The sequence below is a fragment of the Pteropus medius genome, unplaced genomic scaffold, assembly GCF_902729225.1.
Source record: "Pteropus medius unplaced genomic scaffold, Ma_sr-lr_union100, whole genome shotgun sequence".
In the NCBI taxonomy this organism is placed as follows: domain Eukaryota; kingdom Metazoa; phylum Chordata; class Mammalia; order Chiroptera; family Pteropodidae; genus Pteropus; species Pteropus medius.
In genome coordinates this window covers 58763845-58780575 of record NW_024344378.1, presented here as the reverse complement: position 1 = coordinate 58780575, position 16731 = coordinate 58763845, and the positions used below count along the sequence as shown (strand labels likewise).

General features: G+C 34.4%; 1 protein-coding gene and 1 pseudogene across 6 annotated transcripts in view; both read right to left on the bottom strand.

Annotated features, from left to right (window-relative positions):
* MAPK8 (mitogen-activated protein kinase 8) overlaps positions 1 to 16731 on the bottom strand; it is a 93452-nt gene that overhangs the window by 28229 nt on the left and 48492 nt on the right. For all 6 annotated transcript variants that reach the window (XM_039872334.1, XM_039872336.1, XM_039872333.1 and 3 more), the window contains 4 exons: positions 14089 to 14256; positions 13272 to 13401; positions 8300 to 8358; positions 8069 to 8207 (listed from right to left, as the gene is read on the bottom strand). In XM_039872334.1, coding sequence (XP_039728268.1) covers positions 8069 to 8207; positions 8300 to 8358; positions 13272 to 13401; positions 14089 to 14210 — 450 coding nt within the window. In that variant the 5' untranslated portion in view covers positions 14211 to 14256. The remainder of the gene's footprint in view (positions 1 to 8068; positions 8208 to 8299; positions 8359 to 13271; positions 13402 to 14088; positions 14257 to 16731) is intronic.
* LOC120609786 (uncharacterized) lies at positions 3272 to 3390 on the bottom strand (annotated as a pseudogene).

Genomic DNA, 16731 nt, shown 5'->3' with positions numbered 1-16731 from the left:
GGAGACCCTCAACCTTGGTTGGTCATGGCTGGCATCGTTGGGACTGGGTATAATAAATGCGCTAACTGCAAGAAAGAAGGGTACTAGAAGAGCGAGTATCCATCTAGCCCTGGAAAGCTGGGGAGCGGTGAACCTCATAAGCCCTCTCCCTTTATAGCAAGCGTCTCATGAGAAGCCCTCTCCCCTTATAGCAAGCCTCTCATGAGAGAGCTGCTCTCCTGCAACAACAGAGGCCCAAGCAACTTGCCGGCTTGTTCTAGAGAAATCATTGCAATCACAACAGGCGAGTCTCAGGTCACCCTAGACATGGCAGGGAGGAAAACTGACCTTTTACTAGATACTAGGGCTACCTACTCTGTCCTGACCCATCCCATGGGCCTCTCCAATGCTAACGGCACAGTGACAGGAAAAATAGCCAGCCTAAAATAACGTAAGATAACTTACTTTTCCCATTGTAAGACTGGGACTGTTGCAGAAATGTTGCAAAATCAGACCGGTGAGAAACCAAGCACCACTCGGAGAGTTGGAGAACTCATGTTTATTACGCCGGCGGTCCCAGAAGATCTGGGTGCCGAGCTCAGGGGCAATTTTGCTTTTGTAGGATTTATTTGGCATGGGCCGATTGGTTAATTTGTCCTCAGACAGTTACAGACTGTAGGAGTAGCTATGCGGTATGGGCAGTTACAGAGTATGAGATCTTCAGAAAGGAAATTAGGCAATACATCTGTTATCTAGACAGAACAATCAAAGGGGATGGTGAGTCTTCAGCTGATCTCCAGATCACTCTGCTCTTTGGCCCATGTAGCAAGTATGTCTACAGAAGCAGAACAAAGAGCTGATTCCAAGGTCAGCTATTTAAGTGGAAAATTCCTCTTCTGGACTAGCAGTAAAATTTCTCACCACATGTCAGGACCAGGGTCTGGTGTAGAAAGCCCTTCATTCCAGGAAATGGGGCACAGCCAAAAAAGGGGGCAGCCCTCTTGCCCATCACACAATACACATTTGTGGGGAACCTGGTGTTAAACCATTCATAGATGACTGGCTTCTATTTCAGGGTTTCCAGTAGAGTAGAGCAGCTCCTTCCCTGTGATCTATTGAAAGTCAGCCCTCAACTCAAACAGAAAGAGCCCTATCAAGTTTTGTTAAGTTTTGCAACTGCTGTCAAATTACAAGGAATCAACAGCTGGGTATATCTGTCTTGGATTAAACCAGTCTCTTATGAGCCCTTATAGTTTCCTCCAGAAAATGAAACAGTAAGTGCAACCTATTCATATGAACTTGTGGAAGATTGTAAGCTTTTGTTCCAAAAATAGATAAGTCCACAAATCCCAAGGAATCAGGGGACTTTTCTGAATAATTATTCTTTTAGCCCGGTGTCTCTGCCACTATTCTCTTCAAAATGATTCAATTTCCTTTCACTAGATATCTTCACCTTGAATTAACAAACTGCCATGAAAATGTAACTTTACTGTCAATTACCTCTACTATTAATTTTGACTTTCGTCTTTTCAATCTTTTTGCTAAGTTCTAGGCTGCAAGGTTTCCTACCACTTCTGCATGCTGGAAAACCTCATGTTCTCTGCTTCAGGGCCCTTATGATAGGCTTCTAGAGATTTTTGTTCCCTAGTGGGCAGGGTCTACAGCCTTTTCTCAGTTTTGAAGAAGTTACAGAAGACAGACCTTCATCTCTCAACATCCCTTTAAGAATAAAGGAATAAAATCTCTGAGGGGGGAATTAAGTAGGTGGGAGGCAAGAGAATTAAAATGTTAATCAAGCTACATTCAGAGACTGCAATATGCTGATCAGCCCTGTAGCCAGGCCAGGAGGACACCTTTAGAACAAAGGAAGATTTCTGCTAGGATTGCTAACAACCCATTCCCCATACCAGTGAAGAGGAAATAGGAACCAACAGTCATTCCCCATGGCTAAAACCGTGGAGAACCTAAGGATAAAAGGCTGGGAAGTACCAGCCAGCCAGCAGGCTTTTAGCACTACAAACTCTTCCCCTTCTTCACTATATGTCCATATCAAAGGAAAGGGGAACTAAAGAATGACATATAAACTGAATTCCCTGAACACTCAGGGCCTCTCTCAGTGCCTTTACTCTGTCTTACTCACTGTCCTTGTCTCTCTCTATAGTCACTGTCTCTCTCTCTGCCTCTGCGAGGAGACCACAATCTGGAGTGTTATCCCTTTCCTAACAAACTTTCCTTTTGGCTCTAAAAACAAAACAAACAAAATAAAACAACAGAAAAGATTTACAGTGGTTTTATTAGTCCTTGCTCTACCCATTTCCATGGCTGGGAAGCGGGTCTTGAAGAAAGCAGCCTGCATTCTTAGTGTGGGACACTGGTCCTGGACTAGAGAGAGGGTATTTCTTTAAAACATTGTAAGGAAAATGAAGAACCCACTATGCCTGGGACAAAACATTAAGGTTGAGGAAAACAGGACATGAAATGCTATTACATAACATACACACAATAGGAGTCCTTAAAGGAGAGAAAAACAGGCAGAAAAATATTTTTTAAAATAATGAAAACTTTCAAAATTTAATGAAAGGCATTCATCTACACATCCAAACTGATCAATAAATTACAAGGCTAAAAGCAAAAAAATCTGCAAACTCATTAAAATCAAACCATTAAAAGCCAAAAACAAAAGAATTCTGAGAGCATTGACAGAGATACAACTTGTCACTTATAAGCGATCCTCAATGATATTAACAGCTAGTATAAAAAAAAAAAAATCATGGAGGCCAAAGGCAGTGAAATGACACATTTAAAACACTGAAAGAAAAACATGCCAAACAAAAATTCTATATCCAGAAAAACTATCCTTCAACAATGAAGCAGAAATTAAGATATTTTGAGATAAATAAAAGCTAAGGGAGACTGTCATTAGTACACCTATCCTATAAGAAATGCTAGAGTCCTCCAGGTAGAAATAAAAGAACACTGGACAGTAACCTGAAGTTATATAAAGAAATAAAGAATACTAGTAAAGGTAAATGCAAATGCCAGTATTACTGTATTCTAAGTTTCTATTTTCCAATATGGTTTAAAAGACAAATGCAGTAAACAGTAATTATAAGTCTATCTTCATAGGCACACCATGTATGAATATGTAATCTGTGACAATAATATAAAGGGGAAAAGAGACTGTATAGGAGCAGAATTCTTTTTTTTTTTTAGATGAGGCAATCCTTGGTTGACTTCAAAGATTGCAAGGACCTTGTCAGCTACAATCCCTTATTTTTTATTTTTTACCAGGTGTCTACAGCACCTGGTATTCCTAGGTGGTCTCCCATTCAAGTACTAACCAGGCCTAACTTTGCTTAGCTTCCGAGATCAGATGGGATCGAGCTTGTTCAAGGTGGCATGGCCACAGACCAGAATTCTTATATACTATTAAAGTGGTAATAATTCAAAATAAATTGTTATAAATTGAATAGGTTAATTGTAAACCCCAAGGTAATCTTTAAGAAAAAAATTGAAAAATAACACAGAAAAGGAAATGAGAAAAGAATTAAATGGTAAGTAACAAAAAAGTAATTACACAAAAAAGCAGTAATGAAGGAAGTAAGGAACAAAAAGATGTGATACAGAAAACAAATAGTACAATGGCCAAGTAACTTATTCCTTATCAGTAATTATTTTACATGCTGATGAAGTAAACTCTCCAACTAACAGCCAGAGAATGGCAGAGGGATAAAAGAAACTTGATCCTACTGTAGGCTATCTACTAGAGACTCCCTTCAGATTCAAAGGCACAAATAAGCTGAAATTGAAAAATGGGAAAAAGATGTTGTATCCAAATAAAATCAAAAGAGAGGTAGAATAGTTATACTAATATCAGGCAAAACAGACATAAGTCAAAAACTGTTACGTGGGACAAAGGACAATATGTATTGGTAAATGGGTCAATCCAGCAAGAATATATGTATACATACATAACAAAGCCCCAGAATACATGAGGCAAAAACTGACATAACTGAAGGGAGAAATTGACAATTATATAATAATAGTTGAAGATTTCTATACTTTACTTTCATTAATGGACAAAACAAGTAGACAGAAGATCAAAAAAGAAATAGAGAATGTGACAACACTATAAACCAACTAGACATAACAGACATATGTAAAATATTCTCTCCAAAAATAGCAGAATACATATTTTTCTCAAGTACACATGGAAACATTATTCAGGACAGACTATACGTTAGGCCACAGGACAAGTCTCAAAACATTTAAAACACTGAACTCATACAAAGTGTCTTCTCTTATCCAATGGAATGAACTAGAAATCAAGAAAATAGAAAAGTGGAAAATTCCTAGACTTATGTAAATTAACATACTCTTAATGGGTCAAAAAACAATTCACAAGGGAAATTAGCAATACTTCAAAATCAATGAAAATGAAAACACAACATACCAAAATTGATGGAATGCTGAAAATCAGAGCTCAGGGGCAATTTTATAGCTTTTAACACCCATATTAAAAACAACAACAATGACAAAAAAAACCCCTTAAATCAATAACCTAATATTCGACCTTAAGAAATTAGAAAGAGCAAACTAATCCCAAAGCAAGAAGGTGCCAGAAAATAATAAAGTAGAGAATAACAAAATTACAGATCAGAAAAATAGAGAAAATCAACAAAATCAAAAGTTGGTTCTTCAAAAAGAGCAACAAAATTGAAAAACCTTTACCTAGACTAAGGAAAAAAATGGAAGATGTAAATTACTAATATCATAAGCGAAGTGGGGACATTACTACTGACTTTATGGAAACAAAATGGAGTATAAAAGAATACTATGAGCAACTGTACACCAACAAATTAGATAACTTAGATAAAATGAACAAGTTCCTGGAAACACACGATATTACCAAATCTGACTCAAGAAACAGAAAATCTGAACATTTCCATAAGAAGTGAAGAGAGTGAATCAGTAATCAAATCTCACAAAAAAGAAAAGCTCAGGACCAAATAGCTTTACTAGCAAATTGTACTGGTTATAAACCTTAGGAAGAGTTGGAGACTAAAGGCCAGGCAGGGAGTATGTGACTGAGCAGCAAGAAAAGTTTTGGATACCAAAGGCTTGGGTGAGCTTTCCTGGTTGGCAATACTCTGTATTTTTATACTTTGTAGCTGGGAAGAGAGAATGACTGACTAAAATCGCCATGTTTGGACTTTTCTCAGATTCTGCCCTATGCATCTCCCCCTTTAGTTGGTTCTAACTTGTATTCTTTTGCTGCAATAAAACTGTAATCATAAGTATAGTACTTTTCAGAGTTCTGTGAGTCATGCTAGTGAATTATTGAACCTAAGAGTGGTTGTGGAAGCCCCAAATTTGCAGTGGTTGTGGAAGCCCCAAATTTGCAGATCTGAAGTGAAGATAGTCTTAGAAACCTTGTGGTTGGTATCTGAATTGAAGGCAGTTTTGTGAAGTCTGTACCCTCAGTACACTGTGACTAACTCCAATGCAAAATGGAACTTCTTCAAATAGATAAGAACATTTATGAAAACTCCATGGCTAATATCATACTTAATGGCGAAAGACTAGAAGTCTTTCTCCTAAGATCAAGAATCAGACAAAGATGCCCACTTTTGCCACTTCTATTCAACATTTTACAGGAGGTTTTAGCTAGAGCAACTAGGCAAAAAAAAACCAAAAGGCACCCAAATTGGAAAGGAAGAAGTAAAACTATTATGCAAATGACACGATCTTATAAAGAGAAAATTATATAACAAAAAAATCCAAACAAAATCCCTATTAGGACAAGTTGAGCAAAGCTGCATGATATAACAACAGCATGCAAAAATCAATTGTTTCTATACACTAACAATGAACAATATGAAAAAGAAATTAAGAAAACAATTCCATTTGTAATTAACTTTGAAAAGAATAAAATATCCAAGAAAAAAATTTAATAAAGGAGGTGAAAGATGTGTACACTGAAAACTATAAAATATTGCTGAAAAAAATTTAAAAAGATTTATGTTATAGACTGCATTTTGTGTCTCCCAACCATTGAAGACCTAACCCCTAATGTGGCTGTATTTGGAAATAGGGCCATTATGGAGGTAATTAAAGTTAAATAAAATCATAAGGACAGGATCCTAATCCAAAGAATTAGTGTCTTTGTAAGAGGAAGAGATACCAAGACAAACATGAGCTTGTCCTCTACCTCACCCTCGCCCTCCCATCTCCACTCCGCCAATGAAGACATAGCGAGAAGGTGACTGTCTGCAAGCCAGGAAGAGAGGTCTCACCAAAATCTGAATTTGCTGGCACACGATCGTGGACTTGTAGCCTCCAAAACTGTGAGAAAATAAATTTCTGTTGTTTAAGTCACCCAGTCTACGGTATTTTGTTACGGCGGCTCAAGCAGACTAATACAACCTAAATAATTGGAAAGACATCCTGTGTTCATGAATTGGAATACTAAGTATAGTTAAGATGGCAAAACTACCTAAGCAATCTACAGATTCAATGAAATCCTTATAAAAAATGGCCTTTAAAAAAAATGGAAAAGCTGATACTCAGATTCATATAAAATCACAAGGGGCCCTGAATAGTCAAAATGATGTTGAAAAAGAAGAATGAAGTTGAAGGACTCACATTTTCCCATTTCAAAACTTACTACGAAGTTACAGTGATCAAAAATACAGTGGTAGTGGTGTAAGGACAAACATGGATCAATGGAATAGAACTAAGTGTCCAAAAATAAAACAATACATCTATGGCCAATTGATTTTTAACAAGGGGGCCAAGACCATTCAATTGGGAAACAACAGTCTCTTTAATAAAATGGTGCTGGGACAACTGGATTTCCACAAGCAAAAGAATGAAGTTAGATCATTACCTTACACTACATACAAAAATTAAAAATGGGTCAAGGACATAAACATAAGAGCTAAAACTATAAAATTCTGAAAAAAACACAACATCTTAATGACCTTGGATTTGACAACGGATTCTTAGATATGACAGTAAAAGCACAAGCAACCAAAGAAAAAATAAATTGTATTTCATGAAAATGAAAAACTTTTGTATAAAGGCTAACAAGTAAAAGAAAAAAATAAGATACAAAATAGAAGAAAATATTTACAAATCACAAATATAAAGTTCCAGCACCTTAAATATATAAAGAACATTTATAACTCAACAACAAAAAAACAACCTAATTAAATATGGACCAAAGACTTGAATAAAAATTTCTCCCAAGAAGATATGCAAACAGCCAACATGCATATGAAAAGATGCTCAACATCATTAGTCATTAGGGAAATGCAAATGAAAACCACAATGAGAAACCATTTCATATTCACTAGGATGGCTGGAATAAAAAAGTCAATACATACTGGCAAAGATTTAGAGAAATTGGATTCTCAGTCATAAATTGCTACTGGGAATGTAAAATGGCATAGCCCCTATGAAAAACTATTTGGTGGTTCCTCAAAAAGTTAAATATGTAATTACCATATGAACCAGCAATTCCACTCCACGGTAGATACCCAAAAGAATTTAAAACAGGAACTCAAACAAACACCTGTACATGAATGGTCATAGCAACACTACCTATAAAAGCTAACAGGTAGAAATAACCCAAGAGTCTATCAACAGACAAATGGATAAACAAAATATGGTAAATACATACAATAGAGTATTTTCAGTCATAAGAACTAACTATTGATACATGTTACAACATGGTTGAATTTGAGAACATTATTCTAAGTTAAAGAAGTGAGACACAAAAGGCTACATATTGTATGATTTCATTTATGTGAAATATCCAGAATAGGTAAATCCACACACACAGAAAGCAGACCAGTATGATGCAAGGGGCTTAGGTCAGAGGGAGAATGGGGAGTGACTGCTTAATGGGTATGAGGTTATCTTTTGAGGCAATGAAAATATTCTGAAATTTGATATTGGTGGTGGTTGCCCATGTTGTGAATATTCTAAATGTTACTGAATTGTACACTTTAAAATGGTTAATGTTGTTATGTGAATACCACCTCAATCATTAAAAAAAATTATGATGATAGTATTTTCTACTAACCCGATGAATAATTCCAGCAGAGTGAAGGTGCTTGATTCCACACAGCATCTGATAGAGAAGGTAGGACATTCTTTCATGATCTAGTTCCATCTGAATCACTTGGCAAAGATTTGCATCCATGAGCTCCATGACTATGTAACTTCATGGGTGAAAAAAGATGACAGCTAAAGTGTACAGCAACAATCTAAGAATAATGTACTAACATAATAAAATTTTAATTATCACACTTACACATCTTGAAATTCTTCTAGGGATTTCTGTGGTGTGAAAACATTCAACAGGCCAATTATCTGTGGCAAAAGCAAAGAGGATGAAAAATTAGAAACTACTTCATATTACTTTTATTCGGGTACTGCGAATACATGGGCTAAAAAAATCCACCATTAGTTTAAAATGTTTCAAATCTTATGTTCTAAGCTCAAGTAATCTCTTTTACATATTAAAACTTTATGGCCAAGTGATGGGGATAGGGAGGGAATCAGAGCACAGAGGATCTTTAGGACACTGGAAATACTATTCTGTGTGATACTGTAATAGTAGATAATGTCATTATACATTTGTCCAAACCCACAGAATATACACACCAAGAGTGAATTCAAATGCAAACTGTGGACTTTGGATGATATGGATGTGTCAGTGCAGGTGTAACAAATGCACCACTTTGGTGGGGGATGTTCACAATGGGGGAGGCTATGCATGAGTGGGGGCAGGGGGTATATGGGAAATTTCTGTACCTTCTTCTCAATTTTGCTGAGGCTTAAAACTGCTAAAAAAAAAAAAGCCTTAAAAAATTATATCAACAGAAGAGCTCTATGTAATCCATTCTGCTAATAAAGGCTTAATATCAAGAACCTACATCCTCTACATAATTGGAAGGCAAATGTAAAATACCTTCTGCCCACTCTTATCCAACTCAATATCTTTATATTATCTCAGCACTTCCTCTTGCGGTTTTTCATAATACTGCACACTTTCCCAGTTTCCCTCATTCCCAGTCTATTCCACTGGTCTATCCAACAGATATGTCTTCTTTCTGACTATTCTGTCTTTAATTATTCTCTTTGCTATATCTGTAGCCTTTCCCTGGGTGTCTTCTTCTCTAAACATCTCTATGTGGATAATTTGCAAATATGAATTAAAAGTCCTTGCTTATAAGTCTCAGATATACATATTCATTGCCACTTCAAAAGGAAGTCTCACAAATAAGATAAAATTGAACTCATCATTTGTACCCAAAGGCCTTAGTTTTTCAGAGTGCCTTTTCTTTTACAACAGAAGACTCAGAGTGATTTTTTTACTCCTTTTTCAGCATTTGTACTGTAATAAATATTTTAAAAAATGTTATCCATTCTACTGTCAATCTGAACTTCAATCTATACTTCCTATTCCCTGTGCTACTTATATAGGTTGGAGATTCTAACATCTCATCTCAAATGTTTATGCTATGACTTCTAACACTAGTTTCCCTAAGAATGGTTTTCTGTAAATCTAGCTACCATTTTATTGCCTATAATATGGTAAAAGAAAGATCTGATCATATTATTCACCTCTTCGAAAACTTAATGCCAACAAATAAATTCCAAAACTCCCCTGCAGAATATTCAAAGTCTTCAATGACAGGACATCAACGCACTTCACCTCTTAATAAGCCCTTTATTAAACTTGATAATTAAGTCATACTAAAATTAAATTTTTAAAAACTCTCAATGCCTTTAAATATACTGTTTCCTATGTTTGTCACTTACCTACTGAACTTAGTTATCCCTTCAAGATAGACCTCTTTGGTAGAGTATGACAACCCCTAGTCCTTGACAGAGCTGAATATTTTCTCTACTTTTTCTCCACAGTATCTTATATGCTATTATGGCATTTAACACACTATACTATAATCTAATTTTCACAATACCCTTGTCCCAACCACACTAGGATCATTGTTAGAAACAATTGTGCCTTGTTCCCTTTTACAGTCCTGGCAAAGAGGAAGATACCTGACACACATTTTTAAAATGTTTGCCGAAAATTATACTTAGGGATGGGAATATTCTTCTAGACATAAACTTCATTATGGCAGAATCTATGTTATTCATCTAAGCATAAAACTTTGCTTATAGAAGGCATTCAAATATTTGTTCAGTGAATACATTCAGAATAGTAATTTTCAGACCAGAAAGGGTAAAACATTTATTTTTTAAAATAGAAGCAGTGATAATAAGAAAGCATCTAGCTGCTCTAAATGAAACCAAGTTTCCTAACCAGTTAAACTGCACACTTGGAGACTTAAGAGAAACAGTAAAACTGTTCTCATTAATATCTGAGAAATCCTAGAGTAGAAGAGAAATGTTAAGATGAAAGGCACAAAGAGACAGAAAGGAGACTAGTGGTTGCTTAGGGCTGAGGGAAATAGAAATGAGGAATGAGAGCTATATGATACAGGATATCTTTTTGAGGTGATGAAAATGTTCTAGAACTCACCAGGTGATGGTCACATATATCTCTGAATATATTAAAAACCACTGACTTGTACAAATTAAATGGAAGAGTAGTATGCTGTATAAACTGTATCTCGATAAAGCTCTTATAAAAAAAGAGTGAAACAGCTGTCTTATTTTTCAAAAAGAATAATAAAAAAATTCTATCGATCATAGACTAGACAGACAAAAGTCAAAGACTGATTGGGTGGCATATAACTACTTTGAAAGAAATAACAATTACTAGGTTCAGGTAAAAATTCATTGAGAAACTTAATTTTCTTCTATGAATAAAAACAATAACAATAAAGAACAACAGCAATAACTCAGAGAAATGCAACCAGATATAGCACATGAAGATTTCAAGAAGGTATTTTTTAAAAATGTCTCTAATAAGAACATTAATGTGAATAAAATGAAGAACTGGGAAGAGCTGGATAATTTTTACAGTATACCCAAAGGCTGCTAATGAACTAATCCAGATATTATGAAGGCATCCTGAGAAAAACAAGGAAGTGAAGCCAACAAATGAAAAGTCAGAGCAAAGAAGAAAAAAACAACCCCTAACAGTCCAGTAAGAAGAAACAAATTCACATGTGAAATTTAATAGAAAGAAATAGAAAGTACTATATACTTGTTCTTCAAAACCAAAAGAAAAAAGGATGGGAGAGATGTGACTTATTAGCAGGGCAGTGACAAAGAATAACTTGCTTAGACAATGATTTCCAAACAGGATTATAACGTCCACAGTTAAGAGAAGATGACATACTTCAGTTCCTCTCAGAGGGTTCGATCAGACATGCAGTATTGTGTGCTAGGTGAGATATCAAAGTGTGTTTAATGATAAGCGAGTAAGTTGAAAAACTTAAAATCATCTATGAAAAGAGTGGGAAATGCACAGTAATAGGAATGTACTTAATATCACTGTACTGTACACTTAAAAATTGGTTAAGATAGTACATTTTATGTTATGTGTATTTTACCACAATAAAGAATAAAAAAGAAGAGAGTGGGAAAAACCAGAGAAGTTTAGACCAATAAAGATCTGTGCAGAACATGAAAATGTAGAAAAGGCAAGACATTACAAAAACATACATCATGGAGTAAAAAATTCCTTTGCCATTCCTCCTTTCCTTATATTTACTTTTATATTCATTCACTGAACAAATATTTTGAGCACCTACTCTGTGCCAACATCCTTCTAGGTGGCAAGGTTATTGCCTGGATGGATCTGTGCCACCCCCACTAGAGGGTTAATCATGAGAAACAAACTTTCCATGCCCTCCATTTAGTTGATGGAACCATCTTTCTTTGCAGTCACCCAGGCTCAGGATGTAGGAAGCTATCGGTCATCTTAATGTGAAACTAAGGCAATACCATCACCACCACTGCCACAAAAACAGGCTACAAGGGGCACGAGTAGCTCTGAGCGCAGGAGACTACCAGCAAAACCCTGACAAGCAATACATCTGGTTCCCACCTAGAACAATATTGGCAAACACGACTTCCTCCCCATCACTAGCTGACTTTAATCTTTATCTCTGAGCTTTTTTTTAATGCTACTTTTCCTTTCTGGGAGGCCTTCTTCCTTAAATACTCCAATTTTTACCCCATCTTTAAGAATTAGTGTAGGTTTACTCTTCCCCAAAGATTTTCCATTTCATTAAGGCTTGAAGCACAATCTTCTCTCAGCACTTATTTTTCATCCACCATGATTTGACAATTAAACTGCTATTGCTTTATCACATTTGATAATTACCTCTTTATGTATTTGTTTTGTCTTCAAGATAACCCTGTAAGCTCCCCAAATATGGAGCCTAATCCCTAACTTCCATAAATATTTCCCCTCATGACTAATATAGTAATTTCAATACACAGAGGTTTGCACATAGTTAAATTATCAGCAACCAGAAAGTACTGAGCTCATTATATTTTATAAACTTCTTTATACAAACACTACAAAATGTCTCCAGTCAGATACTTTCAGTTTAGCACTTCATAAAACTGTCCCTTGCACAATTCACTCCCAGTTTATTTCTTCTCAATCTGGAGTCATCGTTCCATTAAAATAATCATAGAACTATCAGTATGCTTAATGCAAGCTTTAAAAAGTTTAACAACTCTCAAAATGAGTGAAAGTTATAAGTTTAAGTCTTTATAATCATTAGGAAGTAGAATCAGAATGTTTTTCTAATTTCATCTAAATATTTTTTAAAGTTTCTGCTAAGCTTCTTTATAACCACTGGCTATCCTCAACATAAAATGACCAGTGAGTATTGGCACTACTTAGAGAGAAGAAAGTAGAGTAGGGAGAAATGATTTGAACTTATATCCAATATTATTAAAGTTCTGGTGTCAAAGTATAATAGAAACAATCTCTATACTAAGGCTCCAGTTTTCTGAAATGTCAGCCAGACAGAAAACAAAAAGTAGAAGATGAGATGAAGCCAAAAATAAAGTTCTTTAAAAACATCTACCTCTTTAAAAGTCTTCTTGCACATTTAATGTCAGAAAATTATACAATTTAAATTTCAGGAGCCATTTTTCTTTTGATATAATTTAATGAAGTTGAGAAAAAAATTCATACTGTAGATATATAAACCTCTTAAACAATATTTCAATCCAGAAGAACAATTTAAAGCACCTAATATTTTAAAAGTTTTTGCTATTCTTGTAGTTATGAACAAATCTTTATTTCATCTATACTTAAGAAATTTTCTAAAATGTTCACTTACATTTTTGTGATTAACACATTTCATAAGAACTAGTTCTCTGTAAGCCCGCTTAGCATGAGTCTGATTCTGAAATGGCCGGCTTAGCTTCTTGATTGCAACATTTCTTTCAAGAATGGCATCATAAGCTGCACTGTAATAAGAAATTCAAAAAACAATTATAAATGGTGCTGGAAAGAAGAGCCCTATGTATTTCTCTTTGTATACATTGCAAGAGTTTTTCTGGAACCTGGGAGAACTACAGGGTCGTAAACATATAAACTTTTCAATAAATTCCTAAACAAATCTGGTTCAAGAAGAAGTAATAAAGGCCTTTTGTAGGAATTAGTTTGTAAATCAATTTTAAAGATACTTATGAGTTTTAAACACAGATGATATAGCTGACTTGATTCTCCAGTGTAAAATAAGATTTCTGAAATTCCAGAGTTTCATTACAGTGTGAAAGTGATGAATTAAGTGAAGCTTCTTATTAAACAACTAACTATGGGAATGGATATAGACATAGAATTAACAAGCATGTCACTTATTCTTTCTTGATACATATATCTGTCTCTACATGGCTTATGACCAAGTATTTAATCATAATTTATACTTAAAGATGGCAGTACTGACTTATAGATTTGTTTTGTGAATAAAAATACGAAACACCATTAATCCCTGAACAAAACAACTCACTGTTATAGCTTTAACTTAAATTTTATAGTTTTAATTGAATTTCTTGAGACAAATTAAATATTTACACCAAGATATCTATATTATGAGAGGAGAAAATAACAGCAGTTAATAATCTTTTGCCTAATTTCTGAAAGTAAAAACTTACCATACTATTCCTTGAGCTCCTGAGCCTATAGGTTTTAAATTCTGATATCGTTTCAGGACTGTGAATGTAGAATCACCAATCTCTACACTATAAAAATTGCTGTCACGCTTACTTCTGCTCATGATGGCAAGCAATTAATTTAATGGCTTCATCCAAAATTTCACCAAGCTGCAAAACAGAACAAAATGGCTCACAAAATGAATTTGGGTAATCCTAAAATTCACTAATAGTTAACACAGGCTGCTAGATCATGTTAAAAGAGCTGCTTTATTATAAAACACAATTAGAAAGAAAAAAATATCAGCCTGTTTAGCATCTGCTACATTTAAGGAAACAATTGGCAGTTTTAAAAAAACAAAAAACTTCTGCTAGAATAAAGTTTCTCCAACCTAGAGGTCACCAGTATTAATATGCATAAATGTCTTAACTTACCGGAAAAATATAAAGCACATAATTATAACTAATCATATTTTCAAGGTCACTTCCACAGTTTAAATTTAAAACCAGACCTTTTTTCTATTTAAAAACCTTAATTTTTGTAAGAAACTGATAAACTTTCATTAAAAAATAATTCACAATCTCATTTAGTGTGACATGGGAGGAACGACAAATTTATAGGCTAGTAAGCTGGTTAGCACACATCACCCCGACCTAACAAATACAGAGCAGCATAGTGCTTGTCACTATAACAGAGCCCCTGATCCCCAAAAGCAATATCTGGGTATAATGCATATGCTGAAGGCATAATGGTTAAAAGAATGAGAAGCAGGAAAGAAAATATAAGGTAAAAGAAGATATAATATTATTTTAAGAATGAGAAAATATATGAGAGAAAGGCATTGAGTGTGTGTGTAGTTATGAGACAATGCTAACAAGACAAAAACAAAATCCTGATAATAATTACAAGGCAAATAATTCGACAAATATAAAGTGCCTACCATGTGCTAGGCACTGTGCTATGCCTTCCATGTATAGGCTCATGAACTGGATTGTAATAACTACCAAATTGTCTTGAGTTTAGGAGTATACATTAAGTCTTAAAATCAAGTAGTATGACTCCTCCAAATTTGTTATTCTTATACAAAATTGTTTCCAGTTACTTTATCTTTCCATATAAATTTTAGAATAAACTTGTTTATGTCTACAAAAAATACTGTTAGGATTTTAACAGGAATTGTGTTAATAGTGACTTTTGAAGAGCCACTTTTGAAGATCAAACATTTTAAATTTGGGTAGAGTTCAACTGATCTTTTTTTTCTTTTATAGTTTGGCTTTGCATGTCTTATTTAAGAAATCATTTCTTGCCTACTCTAAGGTGACAAAGATATTTTCCCATGCTTTCTTCTAAGAGTTTTAGCTCTTATATTTAATATAAATCTATGATCCATTTCAAGTTAATTTTTGTGAATGATGTAAGGTAAAGGATAAGGTTTGTTGTTTTTGTTTATGGGTGTTTGATTGTCTTAGAATCATTTGTCAAAAACACTACTGTTTCTTCCATTGAATTACGTTAGCATTTGTGCCAAAAATCAGTGAACATATGTATGTGGGTCTATTTCTGGACTATATTCTATTCCATTAATCTATATGTCTATCCTTACACCAAACCCACACTGTCTTGATTAATGTAACTTTATAGTAAATCTATAAAATCTGGCAATGTAAGTCATTCAACTTCGTTCTTTTTCAAAATTCTTTAAGCTAATCTAGGGCCTTTTGCATTTTCATATAAATTTCAGAAATAGCTTATCAATTTCCACAAAATAGCCTGTGAAGATACTGACTGGAATTGTACTGAGCAGTTTGTTACAATTTGGGGGAGAAACGATATTATAAGAATTTTGAGTTTTCTGATCCATGAACATAGTATTCATCTCCATTTATTTGGTTCTCCTTTAAGTTCTCTCAGCAATGTTTTATAGTTTATAATACAAAGGCCTTGCAGAATTTTGTTTAACTTCTGTAATACTGATATTCTAGATGCTATTATAAATGTTTTCATGTTAATTTATTTTTAAATTTTCAATTGTTTAATGCCAGTACACAGAAATACAATTAACTTTTTTGTATAATAACTTTGTACTAAGCTCACTTATTAGTCTCACTAGCTTTTTTTGTAAATTCTAATTTGGGTGCCTTTGAATTCCCTTTCTCACCCCCCACTGCACTAGCTATAATTTTCACACAATCTTGAATAGAAGTGGTAAGAGCAAACATCATTCCCTTGTTTCTGATCTTAGAAGAAAGCATTTAGTCTTTCAGCACTAAGTGTGATATAAATTATAGGCTTTTCCTAGATGCCCTTTAACAGGCTGAGAAAGTTCTCTTTAAGTCCTAGTTTATTGACAGTTTTTATCATTAATGAGTATTGAATTGTGTGAAATGAATTTTTTCAATCTATTCAGATAATCAAATAGTTTTTTCTTAGTTGGTTCATATGATGAATTACACTGATATTCAACCTTGCAGTCAATTCCTGTAATGAATTCCATTTGGTCAAAGTATCAGCCTTTTTATATACTACTTGATTTGGTTGGCTAAAATTTTGTTGAAGGTTTTTCCATCTATTGCAGTTTTCTTTCATGTTAGGGTAATGTTGACCTCATAAAATGAGTTGGGAAGTGTTCCCTCCTTTAATTTTCT